This window comes from Perissodus microlepis, chromosome 15 (assembly GCF_051167445.1).
Source record: "Perissodus microlepis isolate ML-2025 ecotype Zambia chromosome 15, ASM5116744v1, whole genome shotgun sequence".
NCBI lineage: Eukaryota > Metazoa > Chordata > Actinopteri > Cichliformes > Cichlidae > Perissodus > Perissodus microlepis.
In genome coordinates this window covers 32,724,069-32,741,335 of record NC_140475.1, presented here as the reverse complement: position 1 = coordinate 32,741,335, position 17,267 = coordinate 32,724,069, and the positions used below count along the sequence as shown (strand labels likewise).

The following is a 17,267-nucleotide window of genomic DNA, read 5'->3' as shown; positions in this document are numbered from 1 at the left end:
GATCTTTTTTAAGGCTTGTGGTTAAAACCTACCGACACCACGTGATGCACCGTGTAGACGTCGCTGTCGCCCATGTACACACGGATGGCCTGCAGGGTGAAGCCGAACTTCTTCCCTGAGGTGTGGATGATGATTGGTGGCCTCAGGCTGCCGGGGCTGAATGACAGATCCCGGTTTGGGGACGAGTCGCGGGATGAGGGGTTGGAAGACAGTGAGCGTGGGGAGATGGGACCGGGGTGGAGGCCACTGGGTGAATCGTCTGAAACAAACACACAGTTTAGAGATAAACAGACTCATAATCTCACATTTTATGACTCAAATTAGCAGGCCAGTTTTAATTCCACAATTAGAAACAAAAACTGCTGTCTATGGATTACATGTTTAGACTATATCTGCAGAGGCTCTCTGTCAAAGCGGAGCAATAAAAACCAAACTGATTCTGCTGGATTTAAAGTAGTTATGATAACCTTCTGCACCTGTAGTGATGATGAGAGACAGGGCTGAGACAGAGGCAGACTTGGGAACCTTTCCTCCGCAGGGAACCCTCTGCCTGTCTGGCGTCTCCAGCTGGTTACCGAAGCGCCGAGGGCCTGCCGTGTCCTTAGGGGATGACTGCTTCCCGCCGGTACTGTTGCTGCGAATCCTGATCCGCCGAAGATTTGACACCATCACCTCTGCTGCGGACAGAAGGTGTTAAGTGTGAATGTTTCTGGCAGAAGCACCTGGACGTGTTATGAAGAGATGTGTTAAAATAAAAAAAAATGTGGATTTACCTTCATCATCAGTGGAGAGGGCAAACCGGGGCATCGTCTCCAGGCTGTGAGTGCTGCTCATTACCAGAGGACTGGTGCTTCTGTCAGACTGGGAGGAACTGGAGGAGGCCCGGGGGCGAAGGCTAAAAACAGTAAAAGCACACAAAAAAATGTTGAACTCATAGATCAGCTGATTGAGGATCTGTTTTCATGCAGACCCACAAACTCAACCACCTGTTTATTATATTATGAATACTATGAAACGTGCAAAAATACGAAAAAGAAACAAGAATAAAGAGGAATAGCAGGTGTCCACATCTTCTGTTTACCTGGCCATGCGTCCAGACTGCCTGTGCTCAGCACTGCCATCTGCTGGGCTTGGCGCATCCCCGTGGTCCTCTTTGTCCTCGCTGTGGCTGCGGTCGGAGGAGAAACTCAGGTTGGACGGTGTTGCCAGGTGTTCTGTGCTGCTGTAAACCTTGATGACAAACAGGTGAAAAGGTGTCAGTTAAGATCTGACTTTTCAAAAATATTTGGCACTCTTACAGCAGATTCTTACTGCAGCGGTCTTTACCTTGCTGAAGCGATGAGACCAGGAAGCAAACTGTCGGATTTCCAAGGAAGACTCTTCGTCGTTAGTTTCGTCGTCTTCGTCAGAGGCCAAATGATGATAGCGATCCAAACGAGCTGAATATGGCAAAAAGGGAAGATGCTCTCATTTAAGAGAAATTCAAACTTCATGGTATAATCCCGAGAAAAATTCATCACTCTGCAGTTTTATCTTAGCTCGCCCGTATTATATTCCAGCTAAATTTAACCTGCATCCCATCTCCAACACCCACAATTATGGACAACGTTTTGCTCTCGCTACCATGTGAAGTCAAGATTACACAGAAAAATAAACCACAAAGAGACTCAGCAGGAACTCACTGTCAAAGTAGCTGGTATCATCCTCGGCCTCCAGCTGAGGGATGAACTCGGCTTTCTGTCGGAGGAGTCCGTTCCAGTCCAGCCCCAAGAAGAAGGGGTGCTGCTTCACCTCTGAGGCTCCACCTAAAAACATTCAGTTAAACACTGGATTAGGATCAGGGTGAAACTCCTCTTGCAAACATGTTTACTTCATTCTTAGTTTCACTTTTTTTAAATTATTAAAATGTAATGTCCCCCTTGCTATAAACCTTGTTTTTCTGATTTAGCTGTACAGACCTGTATAAAAGATCCCTGCTGTAATTTATCAGCATTACCTGTTCCCAGCCGGTCCAAAGGGTTCTGCCTCAGCAGGCGGGTGATCAAATCCTGTGCATCAACAGGTAAGGCATCCTCTCCTTCAGGCCAAATGATTTCATCTGACAATCAGAGAAGATAATAAATAAAAGTAAAAAATTAAATATAAATTAAAACCAAATTTACAGTCTTACAAAGACATTAAACAGCAAGTCAGAATGTTTGTGTTTGCCAAAGCATAAGCTTGCCCAGGACTGATGTGGTTAAGATTCTGAGAGTGAAACAAAGTTGTAGACTTCTGTTATAGCCTACGTCACTGCTTGTTTTCATATGATGTGTTTTCAATTCAAATAAAAGGAAAAAGAAACTAGTTTAACATAAAGATTTGATCTCAGTGGCTATTCTATGCTGTGATTCTATTTTTTAGACCTGATGCTCGATTTTTAAGTAGAGAATTCATTCATTTCAAGACGTACCACTGACAACTTGTCCAAAAAGCTCTTCGGGAGTGTCTCCAAAAAACGGGACGCAGCCGACCAGAAATTCATAAAGGATGATCCCCATCGCCCACCAGTCCACTGGCTTCCCATAGCCCTGTCTGAGGATCACCTCTGGGGCAATGTACTCTGGAGTCCCACACACCTGAGGAAGTAAACCAGCAAACATCAGTTTGGATCAAGTGCCTCTACAATCACTGCTGTCCAAAAGTGACAGGTGATTTATCTCTTACACCTGAAGTTGTCTCACCTGCTTGTCAACAAACTCTCTTGTGTCTTTCTCTATGTGACCTTCATACAGGTTGGTCGTCATGTTCATCAGGCCGATTTTAGAGAGACCAAAGTCAGTCAGCTTGATGTGGCCCATAGATGTAATCAACAAACTGTTGGGGGAAAGAAGACGTCAGTGTAAGCGGCGCATTTAACAATTTGTCAAGAAAATGAGGATAAGGGCTGAATTACAGAAAAATCAAGACTCTACATGTGCCCGCTCACAGACCCAACTATGTCAACCGATCCTAATGAAAGCAAGAAAAGCAAGATGGAAGAGCTGAGTGAAGGTGATGTTGGAGATGTCCTTACTTGTCAGGTTTAAGATCCCGATGCACGATGCCGTAGTTGTGAAGGTACTCCAGAGCCAGGACCGTCTCGGCAAAATACATCCTGGACATTTCCACAGGCAGTGGGCCCATGTTTTTCAGCAGGTTGGCACAATCTCCACCTTAAAAGAACAGAACACCTTAAAAAACAACCAAAATCACAGTAACAGCAGTGATCCTAACACACCAACTGTCCAAGGCAGTAATGCACAGACTCTTATTCTCAGACTCTCTGTATTGGCACTCACTGAAACCGGGTCTTGTTTAAGCTAAGCTAAAATGTTAGAGACATAAAACTGTAACAGCCCCCGCAGCCTCTCCCTTCTTTACCTTCTACATACTCCATGACCATGCAGAGGTGACGTCGTGTCTCAAACGAGCAGAACATGGAGACAACGAAGGGGTTCTCAGCAAAAGTTAGGATGTCCCGCTCCACAAACGCCTGCTGGATCTGGTTCCTCAGCACCAGGTTCTGACGGTTTATCTTTTTCATGGCAAAGCGCTGACGGGTCTCCTTGTGGCGAACCAGATACACCGCCCTGCCAAAAACCAAACAAACCTCATTAGCTCGATTACCTGGAAACGGGTAAAAGGCACAGGCACAGTGGAAACGTGCACAAAAAAGGTTGAAATTGAGGCAAACTGTATCAGAATAACAACAATAAAAACTACTTCCAACTAAATGTATTTTCCGCTTCCTGACACCATTTAATCTTTCATCTTAGCTTTGCGACACTTTGCAAATAAACAAAGTGTCGCAAACAAACAAACATCATTTCTAAGATGAAGCAGTGAAATGCAGTTAAAAAGACTTGTGCTCTTACCCATAAGCTCCGTTACTTATGAGTTTGATGGTCTCAAAATCACTCTCAAGAGGTTTCCTTCGAGTTGGAGTCAGCGTCTGTGGGCTCTTATTCTGTGGCTGTTTATGCCCATGTGAAAAATTAAATAAGCAGACAGAAGCAATGCTGTGATTAATGCTGATTGCAGATTAAAAGCCAACTACTACTCCAAATACTAATTACACCTGCAATCTACTTAACCAAAATAACATTGATTTTAAATATTTTTGGCATCCTTTCACAATAAAAAGAGTCACCGTTTCCTGATCCTCTTTAAACACATTCAGCACAGCACGGAGGGCAGATCTGAAGAAGCGTGTGCACTTTTCATCTTTGGTAAATGGACTGATTCTACTTTACCTGAGCACTCAACATTAAATCATCTCCTCTCCCAGTATAAACACACTAAAATATAAATAACGGCTCCTAATAAATGTACAGCAGGGAACAGCGGCAGTGTGAACTCTTCCCTGCCACATACTGTCCAATATTGTACATTTATTAAGATCCATTATTTGTATTTTAGCATATTTCAGTACTTGGTTTTTGTATTTATTCTAGTTATTTATACTGTTTTAGCTATTGTTTAGTAGCACGCTGCATATACTGAGACCTAAGATGCTGTGTTTAATTTCTAACATGTCAAATGGTTGAATAAAGCTCAGCCTGAGTCTGTAATATTATTTGAACTTGTTGAATTAGTCAGTTCACCTCCACAGTAGCATCTGTTTCCACTGACACTGACGCTGAGGGCGAGGGACTGGCATCATACTGTTCAAGCTGTACCATGTCTAGAAATAAAAGAAGAAGAGGCTTTAATTTGGGTTTCCAACATTTCTGCACCGATCACTTAAAAATGCAGTCTGCTCTTCATCTAAGTCAGGACTTTGTATTTGTTGCAGTATCATAAAGCATAATAATAATAATCACCTACTCGGGGCAGCATGTTACTTAACCCATGTCTGAAACAGGCTTTAAAAAAAAAACATCACATATGAGCCACATCACAGGCTTCGCTCGATAACTGATTAAATTTACCTTCTAACGGGTCGCGTGTGAGGCCCAGCTGGCTGATGATGTACCGCGGGATGTCTGTCTTGATTCCCTGGCCGACTTTGGCGTGGCCTTCTGCCGCTTCGAGTAGGTGGTAAAACTCTTCTGGATCAAACTCCTGTCACCAGCATCCAGCAGCAGTGTAATTAATGCAGAGTGTCGGGAAACTGAAAGGCATCCAAGATGCCATTTGATTTACTACTAAAAATCCTAAACAAAGCTATGCACAGAGCTGTCGGGGTAAGGTTGCCGACTCAGATCAGATTTGTGTTAATAAACGGCTGATTGTTGGAGTTGAGAAACTTGCTATTCGATTGACAAATTTAGGTAGCTTACCAGACATTCGAGGAGCCGAGCCGGTCGAGAGATTATGATGAGGATCTTTCTGACTAGCTGGGTGATGACGGTTACCTCTTCACTTTCAGAGCGCTCGTAGGCCTGGAAAACACAAGGAGCCATCAGGAGACTCAACTCAACAGATTTCCAGTTTCAGAGAGGGACTGCAGTCGGTTTGGGTCTGAGTGGCAAAAATATGGCTTACATTTACGATAAAGTTTGACCAGTTATTTGTGTGAACATGAGGCGACTGTGATTAAAATGGCTTTAATTTAAAAATGTTAAAATCGCTGAACGAGTGTCTACATTTTAGTCACAACTTGATCTCTGTGCTTTTAATCCACCGTGGAGGTGCACAAAAGCAAAAACTGTGTCACTGTCATTTAATATCGAGAAACTGCATGTGCCAAAAGGATCATCAGGGATTATATGTCTAAGGGAACCCTAACTGATCCAACAGGCAAGCACAGTTTATCACTATTAGCACCATTTCATCCACCCCTGAAAAAAAAGATATAAAAAAAAAAAGAGAAATACAAGAGCACTGCTTTATGGGGAAACAGTGAAATAAAAATAAATATAAAATTCTAAGGAAGTGGATAGGGCTTTAACAAAAACATGAACACAGACGCCGCCTGATAGAATTACATCAGAAATGACGCCGCTTCAAACGAAGAGCAATTATCAGAATAATCCGCGGTGGGTGGGCGGAGTCTTCGTGAGTCATTTTCGGTTTCTTCTATAATAACAGAGAAACACCCTGTTCTGGTGACGATACAGCAGCACAGCACACTATGTATTTGTGATCCAGTCATATGAGAGCTAAGTGAAGATCATTACTAATCTCAGCCACCTGTCAAATATGAGGATACAGACTCAAGAAAGTGGCCCTAAAGGAAATGTTGCTACTACACCCGTCTACCAGCATTTCTGAAACATGAGATACTCTTTCACAATCTGGGAGGCTTCCTGTGGCTGTGATCGTCATCTCTGTCTACACTTAGGTTTGTGTGGATTATATTTTAACCTTCTGGTGGTGAGTGTAGTAATGTGTAAGTTAAGAAAGACAGCAGTTACTCAAACCTTACGGTCACAGGCTTTCTCCTGCCTGCTCTAAACTATTGTTAAAGCTTTTCTGTTGTACGTAACTGTGATACAGGCCATGTCTGTGCCTGAAATCACTGCCTAGTGCTATCCATATTTACAGTGAGTACTGCTATACCCTACAAAGTGCAGTATCCCCACAGTTCCTCGTGATCAACACTGACGAACAAAAGAACAGATCGATGAGAAGACAAAGAAAAGTGGATTTTAAGACAAATGTACACAAAAATATTTAGCCAATAAACAGACATTATTTTTGCTACTTAACAGCTGAGCTGAAAGAGGAGGCTCTGACACAGAATCAGAGGATCAACAGTTAGCCCAGAACAGGCCTAAATGGGGGTAAATGGTAAAAGTTTTACGTATTTCCCGGAATGAAGAGGAATATCTTCATCAGATAATTAATGATGCTATTGAAAAGTGTTTTTGTTACTGTGCCCTATGACCTCCTTCTATGCCGGACAGAAATCCTACTGTCTAGCACCTGGTCAGCCCTCTCAGGATCCTTTAACTGTTCCCAGAATCAGATGTAAATGTGCTGAAGGTGCTTTCAGCTACTGTGGTCCTGTTCTTTGGAACAAGCTGCCTGCTGACCTGAGATCAATTACAACTGTGTACAAATTCAAAAACAGACTTAAAACCTTTTCATTCACCCAGCCTTACAGGTGTTGTTGATTTGTTTGTTTTTATTTTGTTTTCACTGCCTTAAGGTATCATTTTTATGTTTTTATCTTCTTCTTGAATTTACATGTAATCAAATGTAATCAATAAAATTGCTACTGCTACAACACGGTTTTTTTTTTTCCAAACTGGAAAGCTCTCCGGGTGGTTCAAAAAGGTCGTCCAGGAAATCGCTTCCTTACTGCAGGAACTTCAAACACCCGCTGACTCAGAAAAGCCCCCAAAATTTTGCATGACTCATCACACCCAAATTATAATTAGTGTAAAGTGCTCCCATCAGGCAAGATAATAAAATCAACGACAAATAGACTAGAAAAACATTGTGTACCCCACAGCCAATAAAGCATTAAATGCAATTTAAGCATCGTTTGTAATTGCTATGATGGGACCAGTGCACAATCACAAACCCGAAGAAGTCCAGATATGGGAAATAGAGAGCAGTGAATGATTATTAATAATTGTTACTAAAATAGGCTATAGTCTTTATGTTTATGTTTATATCCTTGCTCTCATTCCCCTTTATTATATCTGTAACATGCAACTTCTGTCGGTGCTGTGCTACTGGAAACTGAATTTCCCGGAGGAACACACCCGAGGGATTAATAAAGTTTCATCTAATCTCTAACCTCTAATCTAGTCCAGAGCACTGTTCAGGTGTTTCTTTCACAAAGCTACTCTTTGTGCATTGCTTCCTGTAATGTACAAGATTTTTATAACAAATTAATAAAAAAATGTGTCACTTTTCAGGCAACACCGCAGCCGTGTATCCACGTGGAGGGCTGGAGCCTGCGCAGCTGTCACAAGGTGAGACGCAGGACACCCCCTGGACATGTCCCCAGTCTGTCACGGGGCTCCCTGCATATACTGCATGACAAAGACCCAGAGAAAACTTTCTGGAAAAAATTGTTGCCCTTTTTAACAAAGTGGCCTTGGCACACAAATCAAGTCGTGCGTGTGTGTGTATATATATGACATTTGCTCCACTGCGCGGGAACAGACTTATCAGTTCAGCTGGAAGTACAGAGAGTTAGCCGTGCCTGCTGTCTGAAAGCACGCAGAGAAACACGGGAAGAGGTTGCTATAGAAACTAACACAACATGCATAAGACCTGTGACAAAAGTGCCTCTCAGCATCACTGAAAATTTCCACTAAGAGATCTATTGTGTGTGCCGTTGGCTATCACTGGAGAGGCATGCCTGATTGCACATTTCACCGGGGCTCGATCAATCCTCTTTCATAACGTCATCACACCCAAATTAAAGAGTTCAGCATCAGTTCATCAGCTGCTGCTTAAAACCAGAGAGAGCATTTGGCCTGCACCACTTCTCTCATCAGTCCTGCAAAACCTCCAGTGTAACTGAAAAGCATTTACAGGTCTTTACTTGTTTCACATTTTGTCATGTGACAGCTTTGTTCCAAAATGGATTCAGTTAATTAATGACAAAATACTGGTGGTGGCCAGTTACCCCTCAGCTTCCTAGAAGATACACCTCAGCAGTGTGGATGCCTTTCGGATGCACCCTATGTCAGATCGAGGGATTCTCACCTCGTGTAGCAGCTTGTCTAGCTTCTCCTGCAGCTCAACAAAGTAACGAGAGGTAACCAGGCCGTTCTGGGACTTATCCAGACAGTCTCTGACCAGCTCCACCAACTGGTGCTGGATGAAGCCCAACACCCCGTCAGCCAGCCGGAGGGAGCTGTCTGGAGAGTAATGTGTGACAATCTCCAACAAGCGCTCCTCCATCTGGGCTGTGGCCTGCAGGGAGCACACAAACACAGAGTTAGAACAATTAAACGAGCACTGATAATCATTTTTTAACCCCTCTCTACAGCAAATTAAAAATAATTTCTCCAAATGTTGAAAAGTGGGCTTTAAAAGCTTGTTTAAAAGCATTTCTCCTTATTGAAACAAAACCAAAACCCAAAAAGGCTTCAGGACGCTCCACACAACGACAGGAGAAATGCAAAGTGTGTTTCTGGTTTGAATATGTCTTCATTGAGAATGCAAAGTTACAGATATCCTGTACGTACCTTTGGAAAACGTTCTCTGTAAACATGGTTCATCATGACTATCTCATTATCGAAGGAAACACTTGATCGGCCCGGGCTACGAAAAAGCAAAACACAACAAATTAGTACATTGCAACTGATCAACACAGAGACATTTATTATTATTATTATTATTATTACTACTACACAGTTCATTGCATTTCTCTTCTAAGCTATTAAATGGCGATGAAGAGTGGTTATGTCATCGAGGCCATCGCAGTTCCCTCGAAATGGCCAGCAGTCAGTTTAGTTCAATCCAACCAACACACACACGTCGGCTCTTAACTAATAGCCTGAGTGTGACTGAATGAGGGTTTTGAGGTCAGCATCAACGATACTTTTGATGTCAGCCTGCGAGACAACATTCAGGTTTGGTGGCTCTTAAGCTGCTTAAGCTCCAATCAAGGTGGATTTCACTGTCAGGTTTTGATGTTTCACTTTAAGATGCTTCCGTACCGGCAGCAGCAGAGGTTTCTTCTAGCCAAAACTGTGTGAATCATCGACATCAAATAATTAGTCACTCGCTGCAGCACCACTCCAGCATTGAGGCCAAAGGGAAGGTGTATTTTTACAGAGAAATCTTGCTTGATGAAGCTTCAAACAGAACAGATGGAGGGAAAACCTATCACTTGCAAACAGACTCCCAGAGTCTTTTTTTTTTTTCTTGTCATAAAAGACGCCTCTGTTTTACTGGATGGCTTCTGCCCAACACACACTGCTGCAAAGCTCGCTGCAGTTCGCCGCATCAGACACCCACCACCCTCGACTACAGTTCAGCAGCTATGAGACGATGATCCCCGAGGCGCTCTGTTAGCTAGCACGCCCACGCGCGGCACACCATGGTGCCAGAACACAGAGCACTCAGGCACTGCACAAACAGCACGGAGCAGAGCCAACAGACAAAAGTTGTCAAAAACGCACAGCTCTGCAGTCAGATCTCCACCTGCCTGCCGGCCAACGGGCATGTGCGATCAATCGGAGGCAGCTGAGGTGCCAAAACTGGCACTTGAAGGCGTCTTCAAATCTGACAGTCTATAAATGATACAACGGCGCTCGTGTTCTGTAGTCGCTGTCCAAAGTTAATCTGAAATGTAGGTAGTTAATCCTTTCGGACGGATTACAGCATTTAATCTGTGTGAAACATTACATGTTTTTAATTTGATGGTAGAACAAGAAACAATCTGAACAAAACAGACAGGAGGCTGTGAGAGGTTCTCCCATCTCCGTGTGGATCCTTCCGTCGGTGTCAGAAGGTCGTCTTAAAATAGCAATCCTGTCCTTACTTTACACTTTATGTTTTCAGTAACTGAATAAATAACTAAAAATGGCTACCCTAAACAAAGTTTAATTGCACGTTTTTTTAGTTTGTTCAGTTCTGTGTCAATTATCCACCTGAGGCTCCGAGACCGCGGTCGTACCACCGGCGAGGGCCGTCCGTCCTCGTCTGTTATGCTGTCTGTGCTGCGGAAGTGCTTGAAGATGAAGTGAGGCTCGTCTTGTGTCGGCTGGTAGGGAAGCTGGTGGAGACGCTCCTGGGACGAGGAGGAGGACTGCGCACACAGAAGGAAATTAATCAAATGTCTTGAAGGATGTTCAATCATCAAGGTAAACAAACCCCAGAAAGTTGATTCTGTTCATCTGCATGTTGCGGTTTCAGTGGGAGAAGCGTTTTATCACTCAGCCAAGTGACTTGCAGCTGACTGCAGGTTTCCCCAACCTTATAAACACTACATAGTGACCGAAACTGGCACCATTGACTAACAATGGGTCGTGAGGTCAGTTTCATTATCATTAATATGCAAATTGTCATGAGCTGAAGTTTCTCCCGCTGAAAACTCTGCGTTCAGATGAAAAGAATCAAGTTTCTTGGAATCCATCAAATAAGAAAAATACATCTATTTTCACATTTAATACTGAGCTTCTTTTGAGGCTGATTTAACCAAAACAACGAGCAGTATCTCTTCAGCCCTTCTGAGCTACTTGTTTTGACATTTGAATAAATGTTAAAGTATCCAAATCTTTACTTCCGACCCATGATCTTGTGCAGTGCTTCTAAAGAGTGGGAAAATATTTAAATGAACTCAAAAATGACTTAAGACTGAAAATCCTTGAGAAAGGATCTTCACCTCAACACTACAAAAGCCCAACAGCTTCCCAAACTGACAAAGATTTGCTGCTGTGTTCACGATTAGTAAGAGCAAGCTAAGCCAGCTTTACATGTTGCTATACGCAGTATCGGCCCTGTAACCACTGCGGGCTGCTTTCGCAAAAGAAGAAAAACAACTAATGTTGCAATTTGCCGGTCTGCTTTTCGGGTGGCATCACTCAACAAGGTAGGCTGTTAAGACTGAAGATCACAAACGGGTTCAGGCAAGTCGGGCAAAGCAAAGGACAACAGCAAACTGAAATTGGTTCTGCATTGTGAGCCTGACTTAAAGGATCATCGAAGGGGAAAAAATAAAATTAAAGCTAAGCTCGTCTTCTTGGACAATCTTTATTCTTTGTATTTTACTGGCTCTACAACAGACTGACGACCTGTCCGAGGTGTACCCTGCCTCTTGCACTATGATAGCTAAAATAGGCTCCAGGCCACCTGCAACCCTGAACTGGATACTGATGGATGGATGGATGCACTACTTCAGTGAGAGTAACTGAATCTGGAAAGATCTGTGAAGATCCTGAAGAAACCTGTGAAGATTTGCCCTAAATCCAAATTCACAATGTATATGAATTTAGGTGACCGAAAAACCAAAAGCCTACAGAGGCATTATTATTATTTGCAGTCATCTTCCATGTCTACCGAGGCAGAGAGTAACATCTTTTCAAGCAAAATAGGGGACGGTGTCTGTTGCCGGCAATCTGTTTCATTTTGCGGTCCATGTGTCGTGAACAGAACGGGGCCAGAGGGACAGCATCTGCGAAGTCTCTTTCTAAAGCCTCAGTATAAAGAGGGCAGCGGGGGCCACTGAAGAGCCCTTTTGTCCCCACTGACCTCTGGGGCTATGCCCGGGTCGGCCCAATAAACCTCCCTATTAGAGCTTCACACAGCAGACTTTCAAAGACTTGGCAGACTGCCGCCATTACAAACTGTTCATCTGACTGCCGTCTGGTGACATCATCCAGTAAATACAATTACGGCTTTATTCTGCAATAAGACAATTCGCAGTCTTTTAAAAACATCTGGTTGAATCACTGTGACATCTTGTTGCTCAAAAATGGTGTTTAAAGCTACCAAACACTAATGTCTCAGCGTACTGTTAATGTGATGTTATGATGTTTTGTGTTTTTAATAAAGGCTGTCAAAAAAAATAAAAAGTTCCTGAAATTATTTAAATTTCCTTCCCCTCATCTCCTCATTAATATGCATCCACGCAGACTGTGTGTGTGTGTTACTTCTTACACCGAGTTCCACAGACTTGGAGAATGACTCACTGAAGCAGACGATGGAGGAAAACAATTAGCGGTTTGTCATCATCAGTCTTGGCATTCACTGTCCCTTATTGCATAAACCAATGTGCTATTTGGGCTGAGTGAAGTGTTAGAATCGCCTGGCTGCCATGTTGTGACCGGGGGACGATGGCGCCATTTTTCTGGGTGTCTTACCGAGACGGTGGAGCTCGGCGGATTGGTTCCATAGCCAGACGAAGGGAGGGACGCCAGGGACCATCGTCGGCCCTCGGCTCTGAGGGAAGCAGACATGCACGTTACATAAGCCTCAGCGGCATAGGCATTAGTTAGCATTTCATAACATTTCATATGTGAAACCTGTTGCATAACAGACAACGGAGGTGTCCTGTGACTACATGAGCATGAAATTTATGTCTTTTTCCCCCCACATATATATATATCTAAAAATATAAATGCCCATTTCTCCCTCCCTCCCTCACTTTCTCTCATCACTTGATTTCAATAATCAAGCAATAAGAATTTATGAAGGACGAATATTTTTTGTGTAAAACACACAACAGAAAAGACAAGTTTAGACGAAAAGACAGGGTGCAAGAATTGGAAAAGAAGCTACCTGTCCGCGCGAGCCAAGTGGCTGTGATCACGACAGCAACGGAAAGAAGGACAAGAAGAAAAAAAAAACAAGATAGAGAAAAGCAGAGAAGTGAGTTTCAGTGAGTTTTAAGAGTCTTGCACAAATGAACCTGTGACCTCTGGCATTCGGCTGAGGGATTAGTACTGACAATGTTGCCTTCCTTGCCACTTTTCATTTGTCCAGATACAAAGAGTGGAGAGCAAACTAAATTAATTTGAGGATGTGTGTTACATAACAGGAAGAGCCCTTCACTTCAAAGCTGGAAAGAACGAACCTGCAGATTGGACTGTACAGCTGCAAAAAAAGGGTGGCGGTGGGAGTATGTTTATGTTATTTGGCATTTGCACGCAGAGAAATGATGCAAGGACTGCACTAAACTTTCACACAGATTGTATGGAGAATCAAGTGCAGCTGCATAGGCTGAGTGGCAAACTTCAAGAGCAGGGCTTTTCCTGCTTAGGCAGAGAGTTTTAGCCTGAGCCAAAGGAAAATCACCAGCATCAACACGCTTTAGTTTATCAAATCACACAAAAATACTGCAAAGGCGTCTGTCATATAACGTAGCAGAAACTCGTTGCCTTTTTCCCCCCTTAAGAAAAAAGCATACAACCCTGACAAATAGTGTTAAATAGATCGGGACAGATTTAGTAAATTAATAAAAAGCTTTGACTGCCACAAAAACAACAACAGCAGACGGATTATACTCATGACATCTCTTCTTCCACTAAAGGGTCTCATTAAACGGTGACAACAGGACAACCAGAGCTTCACGCAGTAACAAACAGAGTTCTCTTCATGGCTGTGAGTCTATTTTATTGCAGCACAGTGACGGTTAGGAGTAGATATATGACACAGGATGAGATAATAAGAAAAGGATCGCACAACAATTTATTTCTGTCGTCGGCATGAATTTAGAGTCAAGTCTAAGTTCAGCTTATCAAGATAAGTCGAGGGCCATTCCTGTGTATATGAAATTAAAAAAAAAAAACAAGACATTAACTGACCTTTAATTTGACTGGCTTATTATACAACAGGAGGAAATCTAAATATTTAATGAATAAATATTTACCTAGCGCCTGTTATTTTGTTGGTAAGCTATGATGTGTTCTCAGAGCAGTCCTCAGCACCTGAACCTGCTTATAAGTTTTTAATGACTGTTCTCGGGTGTCTTTACGGTACTGCCTCACTTGTCGGCTACGCACGCCTGGAGCGAGACAAGCATGTTGCCATGGGAACCGGGCTGAATGATGCGTGAGTAAGGGGGGGTACCCTCCATCTGACTTCACTCATCCTGCCGAGGAGTCTGCAGCGTTAAGGATGGTGGGGAGCGCTCCCGGCTGAGTCAGCCTCAGTCACCTTTCTGCTGTTTCCCTCTCGCTGCTTTTATGAAGACCGTCTGCCTCTACTCCAGGATACTAATCTCTCAGGAAACCCTCAGAGCATGATCCTGTGTTAGCTTTTTTTTTTTTTTTTTTAAAGTCGTTTTTTTAAGTGTGTACTTTTCTGATTTGGATTCACAGTAATAAATCACAAAGACGTAAGGCTAAACAATGGCCCAAGTGATTCAGAGATCTAAAAACGACTACCTAACTCAATTCAGTTTTATTTATGTAGTACCAATTCAAATCAACAGCTGCCTCAGAGGACATATCATCAGGGGAGACAATGTAAAGACCCTCAAATATTAGTAAGAAACCCCAACAACTACATGACCCCCTACGTGTAGTGGGAAAGAAAAGCTTTCTTTTAACAAGAAGAAACCTTTGACAGGTGGTTTCTTCTTCTTTAAAGGGGAAAACCAGACTAAAGTTGACTTGACTGATGTGCTAGCACCATTAACTTCGACCACTGTTGACCCTTGACATCATCCTCTACCAGCACAATCCCAACAACCTTCACTGTAAGAGTTGCCAGTTCCAGGAACTTCAAAAACACATCATAAAGCGATATTAATTATATCTTTAAAAATACTCACTTGTTGTTGTGCTGATTTTACTTTGTATACAAGTGTAATATGATGGATTTTATGGTTCAAACTTTTAATCGAATGACACATAAGCTTTTTACTTTTAAGTTTCATTGTAGTATTTATGCCACATTCAACATGTGGCTTTTTCTTAACAGCAGTGATGCTGATTAATGTCCATCATCCAACAGAATACAAGCATGATTAAAAACAGCAATAAGGCAAACACTAAACTCCAGGGGAACAATTTTTAAGAAGCATTGCCGACATACCTTCGGGCGAATGGAAAGTTGAGGAAGGCACTGGTCGACACATTTCGTGGACTGTCTAAAGGACTGCTGGCGGCTGAAAGACATAAAAACATAAATAAATAAAAGTTAGTACTGTAATAACATACGAGAAAATGAAACGGAAAACAGATAACATCACGTCTGTGCAGTAACCTATCATCAGTGCAAAGCTAGCACGAATGGTCCAACATATCATTTTGATATTACTTTTTCAAATGTTGCTTCCAGTCTACTAACGCTCTCAATTCATGGAGAAGCCTCATCCTGCATGGCTTTGTTTGAGTCTGCAGATTTGGGTACACTAGAGACCATAGTGTGTTTACATGCGAGTGTTGAGTGCCCAATTAGAGTGCAACTGCACTTCATTATTAGCTCATCCTTAGCGTGATTGAGTTCAAAAGGAAGCACAGCTACATACTGCTGTTATGAGGAAACGAATGTTATTTTTTCCTGCTGCTTCATTGCATTCAGGGGCTTAAGAGCATCTGCCGCTGATTTCAAAAGCAGGAGGGCAACATCAAGCATCTCAGTATCTCCTGTCCCTTAACTATGTTACAATTTCATGAAAATTGCTATTTTATGGCCTTCAAACTGAGTTATCTTTGGTATTTTTCATAAATTCATCTAAAGAAATTAGAACATATTGTGTTTGTTACAAGGCAGCTCGTAACAAAGTGTTAAAGATACAACTTAAAACTAGTTCTTCACTAAGTTCTCTGTTATTTGTAGACTCAACAGTGATTCTTCTTTTTTTCTTTTTTAGAAGACAAGACGAGAATTCAACCCTGGCAAACAGCAGCCCCCATCTGTCTATCTGTGATGTTAGGCTGAAAATAATTAAGGTGGGAAGCAATACAGATGCCAGCTGGGTGAACAAATGCTGTTCTGCAGTACTTGATGTTGAAAATTAACGGTTGTAGTCAGTATTTTTCAGACTTGTAGACTAGTCGACTAGTCTGAAATACAAACAAATAAGTGGTCGGCAGTCTTTCACGACAGAACTTAGAAAACACGCCGATATGGAACATATCGAAGAAAAATACGAGGTCATTTTAAATTTGAGCAGCAACACATCACCAAAAGTTGGGAGGGGGCCATATTTACCACTTTTGGTTGCTTTTCATTTGTGTAGAAAAGCATAGGGACCGTTAGGGAGTTTTGTTTGTTATTTTTGGCACTGCTCACTGCTGAAGCAAATAAATGGTTGCTTAGCACTTTAAAAGATACTACTGTTTGTGTTCTTTCTTGGGCGGTGCGTGAGTGGGGCCAATTTCTTGTTGCGTTCAATACACGCCTAGACTAAGAACGTAACAGTAGCATCTGCTCTTCTTTTAACAACAGTGTGAAACCGTCTGGGAACTGAGGACACCAGCTGTTGGACTTTTGGGAGAGCAATGTTGTCCAGTTCTTGTCTGATACAGGATTATGTTTGCTCAACAGTCTTGACTCTTGTTCAGTGTATTTTTCATGTCATGATGCACAAAATATTTTCCAGTGATGAAAGGTCTGGACTGCAGGCGGGTCGGTTCAGCACCCAGCTCTTGTACTATGAAAAGCAAGTGGTTGTAGGAGAAAGATGTACTCTGGATGAAAGCAAATGTTGATTTAAAACTTGTTAATACCTTTTAAGACTGATGGTGCCTTTCCAGATGTGCAAGTTCCATGGATTTCTAAAATAATTTCAAATTATGATTTATCTGATGACAAAACAGCTTTCCACTTTGGCCCAAACCATTTTAAATGAGCTTTGTCCCAGAAACAGTGTTGTTTCTCAATTGTGTTGGCTTTGCCCATGTAGTGATTTCCATGACAGAATCATGCCTGTTTTTAAA

At 42.4% G+C, this 17,267-nt stretch overlaps 1 protein-coding gene across 3 annotated transcripts in view; it reads right to left on the bottom strand.

Annotated features, from left to right (window-relative positions):
• mast3b (microtubule associated serine/threonine kinase 3b) overlaps positions 1–17,267 on the bottom strand; it is a 35,828-nt gene that overhangs the window by 4,954 nt on the left and 13,607 nt on the right. For 2 of the 3 annotated variants that reach the window (XM_084954419.1, XM_084954420.1), the window contains 21 exons: positions 15,418–15,490; positions 13,159–13,179; positions 12,741–12,819; positions 10,530–10,687; positions 9,120–9,195; positions 8,635–8,844; positions 5,304–5,405; positions 4,953–5,085; positions 4,626–4,705; positions 3,897–3,994; positions 3,403–3,611; positions 3,056–3,194; positions 2,724–2,856; positions 2,453–2,618; positions 1,997–2,098; positions 1,683–1,805; positions 1,327–1,439; positions 1,082–1,230; positions 774–895; positions 477–674; positions 33–259 (listed from right to left, as the gene is read on the bottom strand). In XM_084954419.1, the coding sequence (XP_084810545.1) occupies positions 33–259; positions 477–674; positions 774–895; positions 1,082–1,230; positions 1,327–1,439; positions 1,683–1,805; positions 1,997–2,098; positions 2,453–2,618; positions 2,724–2,856; positions 3,056–3,194; positions 3,403–3,611; positions 3,897–3,994; positions 4,626–4,705; positions 4,953–5,085; positions 5,304–5,405; positions 8,635–8,844; positions 9,120–9,195; positions 10,530–10,687; positions 12,741–12,819; positions 13,159–13,179; positions 15,418–15,490 (2,711 nt within the window). Of the gene's footprint in view, positions 1–32; positions 260–476; positions 678–773; positions 896–1,081; positions 1,231–1,326; positions 1,440–1,682; positions 1,806–1,996; positions 2,099–2,452; positions 2,619–2,723; positions 2,857–3,055; positions 3,195–3,402; positions 3,612–3,896; positions 3,995–4,625; positions 4,706–4,952; positions 5,086–5,303; positions 5,406–8,634; positions 8,845–9,119; positions 9,196–10,529; positions 10,688–12,740; positions 12,820–13,158; positions 13,180–15,417; positions 15,491–17,267 lie in introns of all 3 variants that reach the window. The other variant, XM_084954418.1, reaches the window with a different exon arrangement.